General features: G+C 39.8%; 1 protein-coding gene across 3 annotated transcripts; it reads left to right on the top strand.

The window, feature by feature from the left end:
* The first annotated feature begins 423 nt into the window (after nt 1–423).
* Nucleotides 424–21,002, top strand: TSTD3 (thiosulfate sulfurtransferase like domain containing 3). Of its 3 annotated transcripts, none has more exons than XM_066358825.1 (4): nt 424–707; nt 12,938–13,111; nt 13,213–13,372; nt 13,478–14,177. In XM_066358825.1, exons 1-4 carry the CDS (start codon nt 635–637, stop codon nt 13,527–13,529), a joined length of 459 nt encoding a protein of 152 aa, XP_066214922.1. In that variant the 5' UTR covers nt 424–634; the 3' UTR covers nt 13,530–14,177. The 3 variants fall into 3 exon arrangements, with proteins under 3 accessions (XP_066214922.1, XP_066214921.1, XP_066214923.1); XM_066358824.1 differs by lacking the exon at nt 13,478–14,177 and adding an exon at nt 14,214–21,002 and having other exon boundaries at nt 444–707; XM_066358826.1 differs by lacking the exons at nt 424–707; nt 13,478–14,177 and adding exons at nt 8,611–8,749; nt 14,214–21,002.
* The last annotated feature ends 37 nt before the right edge of the window (nt 21,003–21,039 follow it).

Raw genomic sequence — 21,039 nt, 5'->3', positions numbered from 1 at the left:
CAAGCGCAAGGATCACACTAAATTAAAATAATAAATTAATATAGAAAAATATGTATTAAAATTATTTGGAATTTAAATTTCTGTTTTTCATTATATGTTTTGAAATTTTACTTACTGTGTTTTGTTAACAATTTCATAGTGATTTCTTCCTAGAACCTATCATCTATGTTTATTAAGTGAACAAATCAATTTTTTAATGTTAAAAATTATGTATGTTACATAGGGGGGGGACATAAAAATTTTAGAAAGGTTAAGGTGGGGCATGGCACAAAAAAGATTGGGAAACACTGCTTTAATCCAATATATTAGAATCCTGTTATAAAGCAAATTGGAGAGGTGTATTTACTTGAATGAACTCTTTAAATATTATCGTTGGTATATTTCCTACTATATACTTTTAAACTTTGTCTTTCCTTAATCAAAAAAGGCGGGGACAAGCCAACCTTTAGTTTTTTTTCCAAACGACTTTAAATATTAAAGCGGGGGACTTGACCCTTTAATAGCAATTACGCCTTGTGGCACTACCCGGTTCGGCCGGCGCCTGGCTGGAGGGCGCTCAAGAGCCCGACGCGGCGGTGGAGGAGGAGGAGCAGGAGGAGGAAGTGGTCAGCAGTCCGGCGGGCTTGAGCCGGGGATGCAGGGGTCGAGGTTCCTCCTCGAGAATGCGCGCCGCGCGGTCCTCGGGTCGGCGGAGACTGTGCTGTGGGGTGAGCTCGGCAGTCCCTGGGGAAGAGGAAGAGCGCTTAACCTCAGGCCCCAGGGAAGCGGGCGCTCGCTTCTTGAGATTTATCGTTAAAACTCAAACCCATTACTCTCGGCACCGGGGAAGGTAGCGAGCGCCCTACAGGTCTTGCTCCTGCAGATCCCGCGTCCTGGGGTCTGGGGCTTGCCCTGGGGAAGGCAGGGAGAGGAGTAAACGCTGCTCCCGGCAGCTCACGTGGGAAGGCATTTATAAAGGTATTGGTGCTCGGCTCAGCAATGAAGGTCGATTCGAGTACGCGGGCCTGGGAGAGAAGTACTAACGAGTCCAGCCTTGCGAGTTCCACTGTGACTATAGAGCAGGGCTGAAAGCTTGATAAAACAGCATGTTAGAGATATACACGGACCACCCCTAATTTTACAGATGGCGGAAGAGAAGATAGAGCAAAGGTAGTTAGTGGAGGCGTTAGACCTGGAACTCAGAGCAAGCCTGCGGTCCCTTTGCTTTGCATTACGTGCTGCTCCTCCTTTAGCAGCAACTGTTCTTTGTGGATGCGAGTACAGGGGCCCGGCTTAACACTCTCATCCCCACCCCACACCATCCCACTCCCCACCCCCAGATACTCCCATTTTAACTGCCTGTACATCCTCTGTAGTTTAAAACGTGATTTTTTTATATGCAAATTCTTTGTTGTTTGCTTTTACCTTTTTTTAGTCATTTACTGGGCACCTAATAAAGCCAGTCCTGCTGGGAGTACAGCCTTTGCAGTTCTCTTTACCAGTTTGAGGGCAGATAGACACAAGTAAACAGTCACTACACACAGCCCAGTCCCCTGAGCCTGCAATGGCCAGAACAACTGAGTATACCTGAGTTGGAGCAAGTTAGAGGAAAGATACCTTTCATTTAACAAATTCTACTAGCAATATGTGATTATATTAAAACAAACAATATCGCATGCATCTCAGCCTTTTGGCTGAGTTCAAGTGTAAAACAAAGCACAGTGTGACTCACCTTTGGACAACCTCCCGGCTCCCCTCTCCTCCCCAGATGTGGTGTGCTTCCAGTCCTTGTAAACACCTTTCTATGAGGATACATAAATAAATGTACATATAAAATACTATATATATAATAGAAAACTGTTATAGATCACATTTATATGTGGAACTTGTTTTATAATGTGATTTACGGTATATATTTTTCTGTAATCTTTTCTCACTTAGGTATTCAGAACCTTCCTTGACATCACATATAACTCTTTTAACCACGGCATATATTCCATAGTGTGGATTAACACAGTTTACTTATTCAGTCCTCTATTGATGAACATTTTGGTTTCCAATTTTTTGCTATTATAAAAAGATCTTCAATAGTTATTACTGCACCTGCCTTTTCATGTATACGTACAAGTATTTTACTAGACTAGATACCTGGAAGTGGAATGTGTGGATCAAAATGGTGGTAACAAGTGGCATTTAACTTGGTCTTAAGGAAGTATAAGAGTGTACAAGTAGAGATGAGGAAGAAAGATATTCCCTACAGAAGGAGGAAGAAAGATATTCCCTGCACAAGAAACCGTGCCTAAGGAAAAGTAAAAATAGACATTTACTGATTGTACTGTGTAGATTAGTTAAACCTCACAACAACTCTAAAAGGATAAGTAGTAGTATTCCCATTTTACAAATAATAAACTAAGTCTCAGAGAGTTTAAGTAATCTGTCCAGGGTTACAGAGCTGGTTGTAAGGGTGAGCCAGGATTTAAAGCTGGTTTATCTGACTCTAAAATCCCTGCTTTTACTGCTACAAAAATGTAGGTAGGGCATATATATACAATTTTTTTTCCTGTGCTATAATACATGTTTGTTTAGTATGTTGTTATATTTCAAGGGAGTTAATTATATTTGATAAATATTAATATCTGGATAATAACAAGCTTTGATGTAATGGTGTTTTTCTAGTAATCACATTTTTGGGGGGCCAAAAGAATATTTTATATTTTAAAATCATAGATATATAGAAATTATACTTGGGCAGCATCTTGGAAACCATATAGCTCATTTATTTTTTAGATCAGGAATTTAGGGTCCAGAAAAACAAAACTTAAAAGTTTGGGACAAAAAAAAAAAAAGTTTGGGACATGATGCTATTCTCTCTACTTTTCTGTATGTTTTATGATTTTTTTTACACTAAAAGTAAAATATTAAAGTATTAGTAGAGCCTGACCAGGCAGTGGCGCAGCAGATGGAGCATTGGCCTGGGATGCTGAGGACCCAGGTTCGAAACCCTGAGGTCACCAGCTTGAGCATGGGGTCAGACACGACTCCATAGTTACTGGCTTGAAGCCCAAGGTCACTGGCTTGAGCAAGGGGCCACTAGCTTGGCTGGAGTCCCATCTCCTGAACTGCCCCCCCCCGCCGGCCAAGGCACATATGAGAAAGCAATCAATGAACAAGTAAGGTGCCACATTGAAGATGCTTCTTATCTCTCTCCCTGTCTGTCCGTCCCTGCTGCCTGCCCATCTGTTTTGCTTGCTAAAACAAAACAAAACAAACATGTTAGAGTTTTAAAAAAGATTGAGAATTGTCAGCTCAGATAGCTAGGCAGGTGGCTTGAGACCATGTGCACACTAGTGCCCCTCTTTGCTCAAACACTGCTTCACAGGCTTCTATGTTTCTCTGTTCTTTACAGAAATGAATGAGGAGAAAGTACTGAGTTTTTCTCTCAGTTTTTAAAGCTCAGGTTTCTTGGCATATGAGCTTTCAAAGTTATTCCATGAGGTACTGATTTCACTCCGTAGCCAGTAAGTCTGGACGTATTGCCTACAGTACCAGAATTAGCTAAAGCACATGTAGAAAGTTCAGGTAACATCCTACCCCTCATATCCACCTGAATTCAGAGATGACCAAAATTGGAAGAACAAGGACAACGAGCTAGGAGAAAACACTGGGGATGATTGAGGTCTCTCCTATGAGGACCAGGTCATTAGATCAATGCACTCACCTCATCCCTGACTCACTGACCTGGGGCTATTTCATAGTGCACAGCAGGGTGAAGACACCGTATGTTAGGACTGAAGCCTCAGAGGTAGGATTTTATTTTCTGCTCTTTTTTAATGATGACAATTCCCTTATTTTTAAAAAATTTAATTCAATTTATTTAAACTAAAAACACACATACACACAAAAAAACACTTATTTCTCCTCCCTTTCACCCCCCCACCCCACCCATGTCTGACAACCACTGATACAATCTGTTCTCTGTATGAATTTATTTTTTTATAAAAATTTTTTAAGAGCCTGACCAGGCGGTGGCGCAGTGGATAGAGCGTTGGACTGGGATGTGGAGGACCAGGTTTGAGACCCCAAGGTCGCCCCCTTGAGCACGGGCTCATTGGGTTTGAGCAAGGCTCACCAGCTTGAGCCCAAAGTCGCTGGCTCCAGCAAGGGGTCACTCACTCTGCTGTAGCCCACAGGTCAAGGCACATATGAGAAAGCAATCAATGAACAACTAAGGTGCCACAACAAAGAATTGATGCTTCTCATCTCTCTCCTTTCCTGTCTGCCTGTCCCTATCTGTCCCTCTCTCTGACTGTCTCTGTCACAAAAAAAAAAATTAAGATTCTACATATGAGACATTATAATAGTATTTGAATTTCTCTTCCTTATTTCACTTATCATAATGCCCTCAATGTCCATCATGTCTTAAATGGCAAGATTTCATTCTTTTTAATGGCTGGGTAATATTCTATTGTCTACACACACGCACACACATGCACGCATGCACGGGGTCCTTGGGTTATGCCTGTCTCGATATACGACGTTTCAAATTTACAACGCTCACTCCCATAAAAACTTTAAAAAATTGAGACATGAGTGTTTTGGCTTACACCATTAGTGTTGTACTTATGGACTACATGGGTGAACTAGTTTGGTTAGAAGTCATCAACCTTCCAGACTAGCCTGGAACACTTCTTTAAGAAGGTAGAGAGGCCTGAAACAGATCCTGTATGCTCTACATCAGCTGCTTCTCGACATGAAACACCTGTAGTACAGGTAGAATCTTCTCTAGCATCTCCTGCATGTTCCTTAGGCATTGCTGATTCACCTGACCCAGTATCTCCAGCACTTTCTGCAGGTTCTCCTGCCTCTCCAGCTTCCTCCTCCCAATAGGTCACCCTTCCCCTTCTAGTGTGCAAGCCAACCACAGGAATAAAGGGAAGGAATTTTTTTAACACTCATTTTGTATCATTTTTTTTCTGTTACTACAGTACAGTGTACAGTACAGTATATGTCTTTTTCCTTTTTCTGTGGCTTAGTTGTGTTTTTATGTTCTAGATTATGATTTTACAACTATGTTAGGATAGGTAAGTGACTTAGGCTAAGGTGTGTTTCAACTTACACCAAAATTCGGTTACAGCACTATTGTAGGAATGGAACTGTGTCATAACCCGAGAACCCCCTATACCACAATTTCTTTATCCATTTAGCTACTAATGGACACTTAGGTTGTTCCCATATCTTGGCTACTGTAAATAATGCTGCAGTGAGCATGCAGGTGACTATATCTTTAAATTAGTGTCTTTGTTTTCTTTGGATAAATACCCAGAAGTGGAATTGCTGGATATAGTAGATGAAACAATCCCCTCTCTCAGCTTGAAGGAGTGGTCTTGTCATTCAGCCTTGTCATTCAGTCCTGCTTTAGCTCTTGGTTGTCGCTCAATCTTTCTGCTTGTCCAAGCAGCTTATGATGTCTACAATAGGTCCCCAATTGTTGAAGACATGCCAAGACCTGTAAGTGTCTCAAAGGGGTGGATCTCACGCTGACTGGATGCCAGAACCTCAGGCATCAGCTTTTAAAAGTATGCAGCAGTATACTGCCCCATGAGACTGAAAGTGTAAGCCACCAGACAGGTAATCTGGAGGTGTGCCCTGGGCGGCTGTCACCCAAATCAGGACAGTTTGATGTAGCTGGAGGGGAGGGTCATTGGGGCATAGGAGGAATAGGAGGAGATAAAGTTTGATAAATTATGCCGGCAAAGTGGGTTCAAGACTTGGACTGTATTCTGTACTAAGGAGTTTGGACTGTAACGTATTGTAGCCTGTCCTGTAATGTAGGCTGCAGGGAGTACCCAGGCAAGGTTAGATTTACCAGTGTGGAAACGGCAAAATTGGAGTTTATGCAAAGCTTAGGCTCAAAAAAGGCAAAAATCAGGCATAGTTATATTACTCTTGAAATCCCTCAAGAGAACCATACATGATATCTGAGTAAATCCCAAACATTCAGTTTTTCTTCAATTTTTTTGGTTGAGCACCAGATAAAGTTGATTTACAAGTAGAGGCCATGTTGCCATGTTACGTATGTACACACACACACACACACACACACACACACACACACACACTATAGCTTTAAATAAAGAATTAATTTGGAGTAGTGGCTCATTCCGAGAGGCCTGGAGGAGCTGAGACTCACTAAGGGAGCATGCTTGCTTCAGGCTTTTGCTCAGCATGGAAAGGCAAGGAAATCAGGTCTTGGCTGATTGCACGTCCTGTTCTTTTCAGTACCCCCGCCCAAACAGTATGGCTGGAGAAAGTGAAATGTCAGTTGAACAAGAAAAATATAACTACAGCTAGTGCTCAACTTACGACCACGATTGGTTCTGACAGACCTGTTGTAACACGATTTGGTTGTAAGTTGAGTAGGCTATATGTACAGTACTGTGAAATGATGTCATAAAAATCTTTAAGTCAGATTTTATCATAATTTTCTTTCATTATTGTTATGTATCATAATTTTCTTTGTTCATTTTATGCCATTTGTATCATCTCTACACCATTTTGTTTTTTTATTTTTATATTCGTCAGGTGTAAGTAAAACACTGCATTACCAGTACAACTGGTTTAATATTTGCAAAGACAATTTCCTCTTGGTAGACGCCTTGGGAGGGGTTTGATGAAAAATATCCAAGACACAAAACACAAATTGCTGTACCGAGTCTGGGATAACGGTTGAAATGGTGCACGCGGAGATGGTAGTGCTGCCGGAAGCTGGTCTGCACTGTTGTACGCCCAGCTGGGCAACGCTTGCGCTGCCAGACGTGGAGCAGTCGTGGCTAGCGATTGTGGTCGTAAAATCGAATGGTCATAAGTTGCATAGGTCGTAAGTCGATAAGTATTTGTATCTTTTCTTTAGTTACACAGGTTACATGCTGTGATTGTTTCCCAATGGCTAAGTGCCACAATCTTGAGTTTAACATAATTTTTAAAATTATCATACTTTTCCAGTTCCTAATGATAAGAAATAGTTAACAAGCATGAATTGAGCCTGTTGGCTCTTTATATTCTAAGAATCCACAAAATAGCTAGTTGAAAGAAACAGTTTTATTTCCAATGTTTTAAGATCTAATCTTGACAAAAACAAACCAACTTTTTAAAATCCAAAGAGTATGGGGAAACCTGAATTTTTATTATAAAATGTATGTATTGTGGTAAAATATATATAATATAAAATTTACCATTTTGACTATTCGTGACAGTACAAGTCAGTGGCATTATTTATATTCACAATGTTGTGCAACTCTCACCACTGTCTATTTTCAAAAATTTTCATCATCCCGAACAGAAACTTTGTACCCATTAAACAGTAACTCCCCTTCCCTCTTCCCTCCAACCCTTGTAACTTCTATTTTCTGTTTCTATGAATTTCCCTGTTCTAGATTTGTCATATAAGTAGAATCAGAAAATATTTTCCCTTTTATGTCTGGCTTATTTCACTCAGCATGTTTCCAATGTTGTAGAGTGTCAGAACTTCATTTCTTTTTTAAAAAGAATTTATTAATTGATTTTAGAAAGGGAGGGAGAGAAATATCGATCTGTTGTTCCACTTACTTACACATTCATTGGTTGATTTTTTTTTTTTTTTCACTCCTCCGAAGCTGGAAACGGGGAGAGACAGTCAGACAGACTCCCGCATGCGTCAGACCGGGATCCACCCGGCACGCCCACCAGGGGCGACTCTCTGCCCCTCCGGGGCGCCGCCCTGCCGCGACCAGAGCCACTCCAGCACCTGGGGCGAGGCCAAGGAGCCATCCCCAGCGCCCGGGCCATCCCTGCTCCAATGGAGCCTCGGCTGCAAGAGGGGAAGAGACAGACAGAGAGGAAGGAGTGGGGGGGGGTAGAGAAGCAAATGGGCGCCTCTCCTATGTGCCCTGGCCGGGAGTCGAACCCGGGTCCCCCACACGCCAGGCTGACGCTCCACCGCTGAGCCAACCGGCCAGGGCCCATTGGTTGATTCTTGTATGTGCCCTGACCAGGGATTTAACTGCAGCCTTGGCATATCGGGACCATGCTCTAACCAGCTGAGCTACCCAGGGAGGGCCAAACTTCATTCGTTTTATGGCTGAATAATATTCCATTGTTTCTATTGATGAACACTTGGGTTGTTTTGGGCTGTTGTAAATAATGCTGCTATGAGCATTGGTGTATAAGTATGTATCTGAGTCCATTTTCAGTTCTTTTGGATACATGCCTTGGTACCTAATTCTGTTTTGGTCAACAATGAACTGCAGATACGTATATGCAGTGGTCCATAAGATCAGAATGAAGTTGGAAAATTCCTACTACCTAGTGATGTTTAGCCCCTGACTTCAAAGGATTTGCCAAGGATAAGGAAGTTGCAAAATCAACAAGGCTGTGTTAGAGATGGCAAACAGCTTTAACCTGGGTGTCAGTGAGGATGACATTGAGAAGCCCCTAGAGGTGGTTCCTGAGAAATTGACTGAGTTGTTAGAACTGGAACATGAGCATATAGCTGAAGAAGATGCAAGAGAAAAGGAAACGCAGGAGAAAAATAAGAAAATCCACAAGTGAAGAATTTAGCAGCAGCTTTTGCTGACCTCAATCAACAAGCTCCTTAAAAAGTTTGAAAACATGGACGCCCAACACCAATGCATTATCTACTTTACAAGCATATGTGTGATGAAAAAAATAAACCAAGCAAACCACCATGGACACATTTCTGAAAAGAGTGACACCTCCTCAAAAGAAGCCGCAGGCAGGTCCTTCAGGTGTTCCAGAAGAAGGCGTTGTTAGCACAGGATGACAGCTCCGTGTGTGTTACTGCCCCTGAAGACCTTCAGGCGGGACAAGATGTGGACGTGGACAACAGTGATATTAGTGACCCTGACCCTGTGTAGGCCTAGGCTAATGTGTGTGTGTATCTTATTTTTAAACAAAAAAAAGTTTAAAAAGTAAAGAAAGTTAAAAAAATTTTTTAAAGATAAAAGCTTAAGCTTATACAATAAAGACAAAATATTTTTGTACAGCTAGCTGTACAGTGTGTTTGTTTTAAGGTAAATACTGTTACAAAAGTCAAAAAGTTTTAAAAAATTAAAAAATGTATAAAGTAAAAAGGTTAAAACAAGCTAAGGTTAATTAATTATTGGAGAAAGAAAAGTTTTATAGCTTTTATTTTTATTTTAAATTTATTGATTGATTTTAGAAAGAGAGGGGGAGAGAGAGCAAGGGGGAGGAGACAGAAACACTGATCTGTTCCTGTATGTGCCCTGACTGGGGACCGAACCTGTAGTTTTTACACACTGGAATGGCGCTTTAATCAACTGAGCTATCTGACTAAGGAAGAAAAAAATTTTTTAAAAACATTTTACTTATTGATGTGTTAGAAAGGGGAAAGATGCAGGGAGGAGCAAGAGCATTAACTCTCCTGATGTGCCTTGACCGGGCAAGCCCAGGGTTTTGAACCAGCAACCTCAGCATTCCAGGTCGATGCTTGATCCACTGCGCCACCACAGGTCAGGCAGAAAAAACTTTAAGTAAGTTCAGTGTGTCCTAAGTGTACAGACTTGGTCTACAGTAGTGCACAATTATGTCCTAGGCCTTCACATTCACTTACTCCTTACTAACTCGGAGCAACTTCCAGTCCTGAAAGCTCCATTCATGGTAAATGCCCTACAGGTGCACCATTTTTTATCTTTTATACCATACTTTTACTGTATCTTTTCTATTTATTAATTTTAGAGAAAGAGGAAAGGAGAAACATCAATTTGTTGTTCCACTGATTTATGCATTTATTGGTTTGTTCTGTGTGTGTGTTAGGCCAATCCCTAACCAACTGAGCTACCCACCAGGGCTATGTTTAGATGCACAAAAGACTCATCATTGTGTTACAGTTGCTAACAGCATTCAGTACAATGACCTGCTGTATAGGTTTGTAACCTAGGAGCAATGGCTATATAGTGTATAGCCTGGGTGTGTGGTAGGCTCTACCATCAGGGTTTGTGTAAGTGCAGTATATCATGTTCACACAAGGACAAAATCACCTTTTTTTTTTTTTTTTTTTTTTTTTTTTTGTATTTTTCTGAAGTGAGAAGTGGGGAGGCAGAGAGACAGATTCCCACATGCACCCGACCGGGATCCACCCGGCAAGCCCACTAGGAGACGATGCTCTGCCCATCTGGGGCCCTTGTTCCTTTGTAACCGGAGCCATTCTAGGAGGCCATGGAACCATCCTCAGCGCCCAGGCCAATTTTGCTCCAACAGCACCTTAGCAGCAGGAGGGGAAGAGAGAGAGAAAGGAGGTGGAGAAGCAAATGGGTGCTTCTCTTGTGTGCCCTGACTGGGAGTCAAACCCAGGAAGGACATCCACACGCTGGGCCGACGCTCTACCACTGAGCCAACTGGCCAGGGCTGCTGTGCTTTTACTTTTTAAAATATAATTTTGAACTTACAGAAAAGTTGTAAAAGTAAAATGGAGTTCCCTTTAATCTTAATCAACTTCCCCTAATGTAAATATCTTACCTGGTACAATTATTGAAAACAGGACATTCATAGATATTACTATTAACTGGTTAATCCACAGACCTAATTTAAATTCCACAAGTTTCCTCACTGATGTCTTTAATAGTCCCAGATCCCATCCAGGATCCTATGTTGTATTAAGTTGTTATGGCTCCTTTATCTGCTTCACTCTGTGACAATTCCACAGTCCTTGTCTCTCATGACTGTGACACTTTTAAGAGTACTAATTACTTTGTAGATTGTTTTGAGATTTTCTTCTGATTAGATTCAGGGTATGCATTTTTGGCAATAATAAGGAAGTGATGTGCTCTTCTCAGTGCATCACATCAGGGTACATGTTGTCAAATTGTCTTCTTACTAAGTGATCTTTGAATGATTGGTTAGTGGTATCTTTCAGCTGTCTCCCTTTGTAATTAGTATCTCCTGGAGAGATACTACCTCATTTCTCATCATACTTTCATCCACTAACTCTAGCATCTGTCAGTGGTTCTTCTGTAACAATTATTACTGGTGTGATGATTTTGTTTCCTTCATTCTTTCTATAGTTATCAATTGAAGCAATCGCTTCTCCTTACTTATTTTTTCAATTATGTTCTTATATCAGTATGGGCCTGTGGACTTACAGTGATACCTCGGTTCTCGAACATAATTCGTTCCAGGAGAACGGTCGAGAACCAAATTGTTCGAGAACCGAAACAATGAAACCCATAGGAAATAATGGAAACTGGATTAATTTGTTCCAAGCCCCAAAAATATGCCTATTTACTGGTGCTTTCTCACAAATAACGACTTCATTGATGCTGTCACCTGCTAACTCTTTTTCTTTAATGAAAATAAGAAGCAGCTTCTCCATTTCCTCCATTATCTGAGGCCTTTGCTTTGTTAACAATGTAACACCTTTGGCAACATTGGCAGCCTTTATAACAGCTTTATTCTTAAGGAAAGTTGAGATAGTAGATCTTGGCATGCCATACTCAGCAGACAGATCTGAAACACGTGTGCCCTGTTCATATTTGGCAATGATTTCTTTTTTCAGCTCAATCGTTGTTCTCACAGCTTTCTGCTTACCTTTGTCTGCATTACCACTTCTGGCTTTCTTTGGACCCATGTCTAAGGGTTAAATTCAGTGTACAAAGCGTGCACAAAGCGTGAGTCTCTCCACAAAGCGTGACTCTCACCACAAAGCGTGACTCTCACCACAAAGCGTGACTCTCTCCACAAAAACGTGATTCTCTCTCTCCACAAAGCGTGACAAAGCGTGACTCACACTGATGACGCAGGCAAGGCGCGCTCGGCCGAATGAACGCCATTCGGCTCAACTCGGCTAATCTCGGACGTTCGAGTTCCAAATATTTGTTCGGATTCCAAGACAAAATTTTCTCGAATTTCCTGGTCGAATACCGATTTGGTCGAAAGTCAAGGCGTTCGAGAACCGAGGTATCACTGTATTTTGTTTTATGGATTATTTACCCATTAACATATTATGTTACCAATTATTTAACGGAGATAGAAACAGTACCATTAAATACTGTAAGTGCTTTCAGATGTAAGGCCCATACATCTAACATATGACTTATTATCTTCACTTGTAAGGGGACATGAAATTTTCTTAATATTGTAACTTAGATCAGGTTAAGATTTACATATTACTTGCACACAGTTCATTCGCCAAATGCTTCATGTGTATTTATAAATTCACCCCAATTAAGCAGCTTGGAGAGAGTAGAATATAGAACTAGCACAAGGCCAGCCATTAAGCAAGCAGGGCAGGAAGACAAGGCTACATCCTCTTTCTCTGTCAGGCTATAGGGAATCACTCATCTAACCTTAAACCCTCCAAGACTTGGATTGGGGAACTTTAGTTAAAAGCCCTGGATGCAAACACCAAGAAACTGTGTGATGACCTTTGTGCAGACACAAAAAAATGCTTGTGAACAGGCTTTAGGAAATTAGCCTAGAGGTTCTAGATTGCCCCTTCCTTGTGCTTGTTAATTAGCAAAAGAATGTACTGACCCAAATTAGCCAATTCTCCATGTCAGCAAGATGGCCAATTGTCATTCTTTCCTTATCACCTGATCTCCTTCCCTTGTAATCCTGTTACCTCTGTTCTGCTTCTGATCAGTAAAAGCTAAGAGAGAAGGAAATTCAGGTCTTCTTTGCCTCCGTTGGCAGGCCTCCCCCTCTCCCTCTTGACATAAGTTTGTGTCTTGAGTAGGTTTCTTCCATGCGACACTGGTAGTTCCCAGCGGGCTGGAGTGCTACATCAGGCTGCATGCAAAATATACACATGGAATACACTTTAGTAAAGTCAAAAGATCCAAGTATAGTTAGCTGACTGGAACCAGGAGGGAAATTCCTTCAACCTTCTCTTTGTAGATATTAATAATGATACCATTTTGAAGGTGCCTACATTATTTCTTTCCAGGTTTGAACTCAATAAAAGGAAACTGCCACAATTTTTGTACTGCTGTTTTTAAAGATGTCACTTATAAGGAACTGAAGAGCCTCTTGAAATCCAAAAAAATTATGTTAATTGATGTTAGAGAGACATGGGAGATTCTTGAACATGGAAAAATCCCCGGGTCTGTCAATATACCATGTAAGTGACAGGTATCTTAAAATGATTCATTACAAAAAATATATATTCAGCCAATTTATTGTAGATAAAACTTAACTGAGGTTCTTAACATTTTCTTTCAGTGGATGAAGTAGTTGAAGCTTTACAGATGAACCCAGAAAACTTCAAAGAGAAGTATAATGAAGTAAAGCCATCCAAATCTGACAAGCTAGTATTTTCTTGTTTAGCTGGAGTGAGAAGCAAGAAGGCTCTGGACACAGCAATATCTCTGGGGTTTAACAGGTACATAGATGAATGGTAAAAATGGATTCAGGAATGTATACTGCAATGTTTCATGTGAATTACATGATATTGTTTTATTGAAGTTTTTTTTTTTTCTTTTTTTAGTGACAGGGACAGACAGGAAGGGAGAGAGATGAGAATCTCATATGTGCCTTGACCAGAGGGCTCCAGCTGAGCCAGTGACCCCTTGCTCAAAGCCAAGTGACCTTGGTCTTCAAGCCAGTGATCTTTGGGCTCAAGCCAATGACCATGGAATCATGTTTATGATCCCATGTTCAAGCAGTGACCCTCCGCTCAAGCTGGATGAGCATGTGCTCAAGCTGGCGACCTGAGTTTTGAACCTGGGCCCTCAGTGGCCCAGGTCAATGCTCTGTACACTGTGCCACCAGCTGGTCAGGCCTGAAGAATTTCTTAAAGTTACTGTTACTACTGGCAGTTATAGCGAGAGTAAGAGCCTCTATCTTTTCATACTACTCAAAATTAACACAATCTTTTAAATTTTTATTTTAAAATATTTTTTCTCCACTGATAGAGAGTGAGAGAGAGAGTGGGGGTGGGTGGGTAGAACTTGTTCCACTTAGTGTTCCGTCTTGTTGTGCATTCACTGCTTCTTATATATGCCCTGATTGGGGATTAAACCTGTGACCTTGGTGTGCCAGGACGATGTTTTATCCACTGAGCAACCCAGTCAAGGTCCACAGTCTTTTAAAAGAGGCTTTAAGTCTAAATAATATTGTGAGTAGCACTGCATCTCTAAATCTCTAAGTTCTGATTTCTAAAGTTCCTATAAATCTTGTTATAAAGGAGAAAATGTTTACAGCACTATTTGATGTATTTTCAGTGCTCAACATTATCCTGGAGGATGGAAGGAATGGGCAACCTACGAATACTCAAAGAAACAAGGAGACTGAATTTTGGAATACAAGCTGGCTCTCTCCTTGTGTACGAGCAGCCTAGCACAGTGGAATGAGCAAAAGAATAAAGATCTAGCCCTGGCACACTGGCTAATGGGAAGGGGATTTTGTTTAAGTCAATTATTTGTTGACTTTTTTTCTCAACTGTAAATAGAGAATACCACTTTCCCCTGACTACTTGAAAATGCTACTGAGGATTGAGATACTGTAAGAGGCTTGCCATGGAAATAAGAGGGTTGGGGTTCCAAGAGTTAATTTTTAAATAGGTTAGTATAGTTCAATAGTATTCCAAAGGACTAGGTTACTTGTATTTCCTAATCCTAGTGCTTGATTATTTGTGTTAGTATACTGTCTGTTCATCAAGAAGCTATGAGTTAGACCAAATTAATAAACAGGCTGGACCTTAAAACGACCTCTTCAAATCCTTGCTGCCTTAGTATTTCTGCCCTAGTAATAGTTCATATAAATATATAAATAAAATCTGCTTAAAGACAGACAAAGGGAGAAGGAAAGCTGTACAGAAGAGACAGAATGAGTCACTGTTGAAGTACTGAACCCATCAGGGAATTGAAACCTGGGGTAAATACACCAGGCTTTTAGTTCAGTTGGGACCCCTGAAAAGCTCTAGCATAGGAGTAGAGATGAACCAGAAACTGACCAACTGTCATTAAAAATGTTAAGGCCAGCTTTAAATCAGCTACATAAATCCCTGAATGGATTAAGGTGATCTTCCTCATACCCAAAAGGCCTACTATCAGAAGTAAACTTCTCTGGAGAAAGATACCATTGTCTAGCTCCAGTAGCGGTTGGCAATAGTAAGTATTTTAAGTTGCCATAAGGTCTCTGTTGCAATTACTCCACTCCACTAGAGCACAAAAGCAGCCATACACTATACATAAACAGGGGCGTGGCTGTAGCTCAGTAAAACTATGTTCACTCAGATTTGAATTTTTACAAGTTTCATGTGTTGCCTCATGACTAAAAAATAATAAAGAAACAGACAATAGAAACAGAACCACAAAAGAGCTACATATTGTAGTTTGCAGACAGACTTTGAAATAACTAGTTTATATATTCAGTAACTTAAGATGATAAAGTGGAAAGATTTATAAGAGGAATGGCAACTACAAAAATAGCAAATAGAAATTCTAGAATTTAAAAATACAGTAACTGAAATTAAGAATCCAATAGAGATGGTAGATGGGTTTAACAGCCGATTAGACATAGCTGAGAGAATAAAAATGAAAAAACAACAACATATATTAATATGGATAACTCTCACAGCATTGAGAGAAAAAGCACATTCCAGAAACATGGTACAAAAGTTTGAAAACACGCAAAATGCCATTTATTATATATACATATGTGTATATACATATGTATATACATAGTACAAATTATGAGAAAAGTACAAAATTCATAATAGTTTCCATTGGGGAGATAATAACATAGGCTTTAACAATATGGTTGATATATCCCCACTTAAAGACACATCACATTCTATAATAATACCTATGGATTCTTGGTAATTTTTTTTTTAAAGGAAAGTTTATTTTATTTATTTTCTTATTTTTTTAAGTTTTTATTTATTAATTTTTAGAGAGAGGAGAGAGAGAAAAGGGGAAGAGAGAAGCGAGAGTAGGTGTTTCTCCCATGTGCCTTGACCAGGCAAGCCCAGGGCCTTGAACCAGCGACCTCACTGTTCCAGGTCGCCGCTTTATCCACTGCGCCACCACAGGTCAGGCGGATTCTTGGTAATTTTTTAAAGGAAAAAACTATGATAAATAATGTATCCTGTTTGGTATCCTATACCCAAATATAATTATATCTTTTTGAAAAACTAAGGGTTAATAAACTAGTAAGAATGATTTATTAGATCGAACTTCTAAAAAAAATTTCAGTTGTTCTTCTGCAATAAAAACAAATTATACATCTGAAATTGCAATACCTTTTAAAATAAGACTCAAGAGTAAACCATTACTAAGGTCTGTGGTATCAGAAACCTCAAAACATAATATAGCATATTTAACAGTGGCTATTTTATTTTAATCATGGGAGAATATCACTTTTACTCTGATAATGCAAAGGTAAATCAAAAGTGTTAGAAATGTGGATGGGAAAGATCTACAGTCAATAGTGGACAGCCTCTGAGTTCTACATTAATCCACCTCAGGTTTCCTTCATTTATAGCAATGGTCCCCAACCTTTTTTGGGCCACAGACCGGTTTAATGTCAGAAAATATTTTCACGGACTGGCCTTTAGGGTGGGACGGATAAATGTATCTATTCATGTGACCGAGACAAGCGTCAAGAGTGAGTCTTAGATGGATGTAACAGAGGGAATCTGGTCATTTAAAAAAAATAAAACATCTTTCAGACTTAAATATAAATAAAACAGAAATAATATAAGTTATTTATTCTTTCTCTGTGGACCGGTACCGGTCCGCAGCCCGGGGATTGGGGACCACTGATTTATAGGATCTAACCTGCCTTACAATCTCAGGTCTCTAGGATTCTGTGAAAATGTATGTTTTTGCTATTTAGCATGTATATGCCATAGAAATAAGAGGTAGGATCAGCAGCTAATCTGTGAGAAATTTGTATGATTAAGGACAAGTGGAAAATTGAATGCTTCCTCTACCATCCAGTAACAATTACTTTGCAGTGTCTAAAAGGGCAGCAGTTTATTAGAAAACTGTAATTTTGTTACTACTACTTTCCAGTGCTACAAGTTTGTCCAGGAGCAATGTAAGAAGGGAAAAGGAAAAGAAAAATTTTAATAAAGTATTATAATGGTAGAATCTGGTTGAAGTGTATCCACATGGGGATACCTGATAATGCATGTCAAATATTTAATACGTTATTATTACTGTGTAAATCTGTACACTATGGTACTTGTTTATAGGCATTTGATATTTTGGGTTTCTGTTTGCATTCACTTAACATTAATGGGTGTAGAAGGCAGGTGAAAATTCCAGCTAAACTATCCAGAGGCAGGAATCCCTTACTGAAAACAGGATGACAAGGTGAAACTGAACACTGAACAATGATACCTAGCCCCCTGACTTCACTAGTCTCCAAGAACTGACAGCCCCCTCAGTTCATACTCCCTCAGATAGAAAGCCAGAAGCTTCCTCTCTAGGAAAATATTGAACCATCTCAAAATATACTAAAAAGCTTCAGAATGCAATGATGAGGGTTGAAGGGGTGGCAAATAAAAAAGTTTTGTTGTTCCAACAATGAAGCCCACTGCTTAAAAAGTCCTACCTGTACAGAGACCTTGCAATTAGCTTTCTCTGTGCCTCTCAAATATGAAGAGTCCTGAGACAATTAAGACAAGACTCAAACTTGAAAGAGTATGACCAAACAATACAGAATAAAGAGACTTAAAACCTTAATATCCTAGATGATAATATATTGCAGTCAAACAAGAACAAGGTGCTGCTTAAAAGAAAATGGAACTACTTGACCAGGCAGTGGTCCAGTGGATAGAATGTTGGACTGGGATGCAGAGGACCCATGTTCAAAACCCTAAGGTCACAGGCTTGAGCATGGGCTCATCCAGCTTGAGTGCGGGCTCACCAGCTTGACCATGGGGTCACTGCCTTGAGCGTGGGATCAGACATGACCCTATGGTCGCTAGTTTGCGCCCAAAGGTTGCTGGCTTGAGGCCAAGGTTGCTGGCTTGAGCAAGGGGTCACTAGCTCTGTTGTAGCCCCCGTCAAGGTAAATATGAGTAAGCAATCAATGAACAACTAAGGAGCGACAACGAAGAATTGATGCTTCTCCCTTCCTGTCTGTCCCTCTCTGTGTCACCAAAAAAAAGAAAAAAAGAAAATGGAACCTTCAATGTACCTTTTCTCAAGCCACTGGAGGATGGACTCCATTAAAACAAAGCCATAAATACGCAAAGAAAAGTAGATGCCCTATAACCATGATGGCAAACCTTTTTATAAAAACCGCCCACTTTTGCAGTGCTGGTCAACCTGGTCCCTCCCGCCCACTAGTGGGCGTTCCAGCCTTCATTGTGGGCGGTAGCAGAGCAACCAAACAGCGCCACGATTGGCCCACCATGAAAGCTGGACCACCCACTAGTGGGCGGGAGGGACCAGGTTGACCAGCACTGCAAAAGTGGGCGGTTTTTATAAAAAGGTTTGCCATCACGGCCCTATACCTTGGATACATAAACAAAAAGAGTTAAGGACTCAAATGATCTGGGGAAAAAATGAGTAATAACAAGTGAATCTGGTATTAATAAAAGATACAAAGTAAATTGAATAAATTACAACCAATGCAATTACTACTTCCAGAAAGACAAAAATATTCTAAAAGGAAATGTTACTATAGTATATATAACAAAATACAACATTATCTATATATACTTAATACATATTGAATAGGAATTTAATAGAATTATACAATTAAATTGGGAGGATGAAGGAAGTAGACATTCCAGTGTAGAACCAGGTTGGAGGAGAGGGGAGCATAGGGTGTGGTGAGAAAGTGAAATCTTCACCTTCCATAGTTGGAGGTTAGTAGATAATCTTTAGAAACTGAAAAAAAAAGAAACTGGACATAAGCAGAGGTGGCAGTCTGGTAAAGCATGTAAGAGCATGGGCCCTGGCACCCAGCTGCTCAGGTTTTAAGAATTGGAATCTGATCCAAGCTCCTCACTTTCTTAACCTGTGATCAGGTTTCTTAAATTTGTTCCTGAGTTTCCTAATCAATAAAATGATTGTTCTGAGAATTAAATAACTTCATAATGTAAACAGCTTGGAAAACACTTGTCACACAGTAAGGGCTCAATAAATGCTATAACTATAAGCTTGTTCCTTGGAAATGTGGAAGAAAAATCACTAAAAATTGCTCAGAGGAGCAAGAAATGAGGTTGGGAGAATGGGACAGGGGTCCAACAATTTCCTTTAACTGTCAGAATTATAATGCAAGCCACTGTGGTTTTTAGTTTTCTTATATTTAGAAAACTAAAATAGGTGATATTAAGTATTTTATTGAGTCCTATGTCTTATAAAATCATTTAAGACAAATTTAGATATTTTACATTTGTTTCATACTTAGTATTTGAAATCCAGTGTGTACTTTCTTACATTTCCAGCACATCTCAATTCAGACTGGCCACACTTTTGAGTGTTCAACAGCCACATGTGGCTAGTGGCTATCACATTGGACAGTGCAGCCTATGGCAACACTTGACTTTTTTAAAAAAATTTATTCATTTTAGATAGGAGAGAGAGTGAGAGAGAGAGAGAGAGAGAGAAGGGGGGAGGAGCAGGAAGCATCAACTCCCATATGTGCCTTGACCAGACAAGTGCAGGGTTTCGAACCGGTGACCTCAGCGTTCCAAGTTGATGCTTTATCCACTGTGCCACCACAGGTCAGGCAACACTTGACTTTTAAAAACAATACATATCATCAATGATTGCTAAATCACAGAAAGACACAGCCAGACATTATAGCCTCCTGATGGAAGAGTCTTAAAAACAAAAATTTTCTGAATCTGAACCTGACCAAACCTTTAAATTCAATTACAAACTTGTACAAGGGACAGAGGAAAAAGGCACATGTTAAGGGCAATCAGCAAAATCCAATATGGTGGCAAACTCTTAGTAAGACAAGCAAACCAAAAGACTTAAAAATGAGATGGAGGAATCTATGAATTTTAAGATTTAAAGTACTTATCAATGAATTGCAATGTGTAGTCTTTAATTAGGTCCTGACTAGAATTATTTTAACTATTTTTCATATGTATGAGAGAACAGAAAATTTGAACACTGAATATTTGATATTACAAAATATTATGACTAATTCTTGTTTAGGTACAGTAATATTTCCATAGTTCTTTTCCTAAAAAGCAATTATCTTCTAGGAATACATACTGAAATAATTACGGATGAAATGTTATGACAGCTTGGACTTGCTTCAACATAATATGCACATTGTGGGAAGTGGGTTTAAGTTTACATGAAACAAAACTGGCCATGAACTGCTAATTGTTGAAGCTGGGTTATAGGTACATGGAGGTCCATTATATTTTACCTACTCTTATATCTGTTGTTTTAAAATTTCTATAAGAGATTGAAAACAAAAACTTTAAGTCATATGTATTAATTCTCAAAATAAAAATTTTAAAATAATATAGTATAGGTTAACTTAAAGGAAAAGTTATGGTTAAGTCAATGATTATGATATATAATCACTCTTGGAACATACTGCTCTTCCAACCCAAGCCCAATCTTTTTTTTGCAGCGAGGGGAGAGAAACAAGAAGGTTGAGAAGCATCAACTCCTAATTGCTTTCACTTTAGTTGTGCATTGATTGTTCTTCTTATGTGCCTTGACTAGGGCTGAGCCAGTGTCCCCTTGCTCAACCAACAACCTTTGGGATCATGTGGACTATCCTCCATAACCCCCACCCCCACCCCCACCCTAAAGCCAGTGACCCTGTGCTGACAATCCTACACTCAGAGCCAGCAAGCTCAGGGTTTCAATCCGGTGATCTCAGCATTTTGGGTCGACGCTTTATTCACTGTGCCACCATTGATCAGGCACGAAACCTTAATTTCTTCCGACCTCAGGAAAGCTTTTTTTTCTTTTCTTATCTTGCCCAAGAGCTTAGGAGACCTATATTTTACATTGGTACTGACTTGACACATAATCTTCCTTTCCAGATTCTCTGCTCCTCTCCACAAGGAAGAATTTTAAAGACTATTTATAAACCATGTGAAATTACCTACTT

Source organism: Saccopteryx leptura, chromosome 1, assembly GCF_036850995.1.
Source record: "Saccopteryx leptura isolate mSacLep1 chromosome 1, mSacLep1_pri_phased_curated, whole genome shotgun sequence".
NCBI lineage: Eukaryota > Metazoa > Chordata > Mammalia > Chiroptera > Emballonuridae > Saccopteryx > Saccopteryx leptura.
Note: the sequence above shows the minus strand (reverse complement) of the source record. Positions and strands in the feature narration are given on the sequence as shown.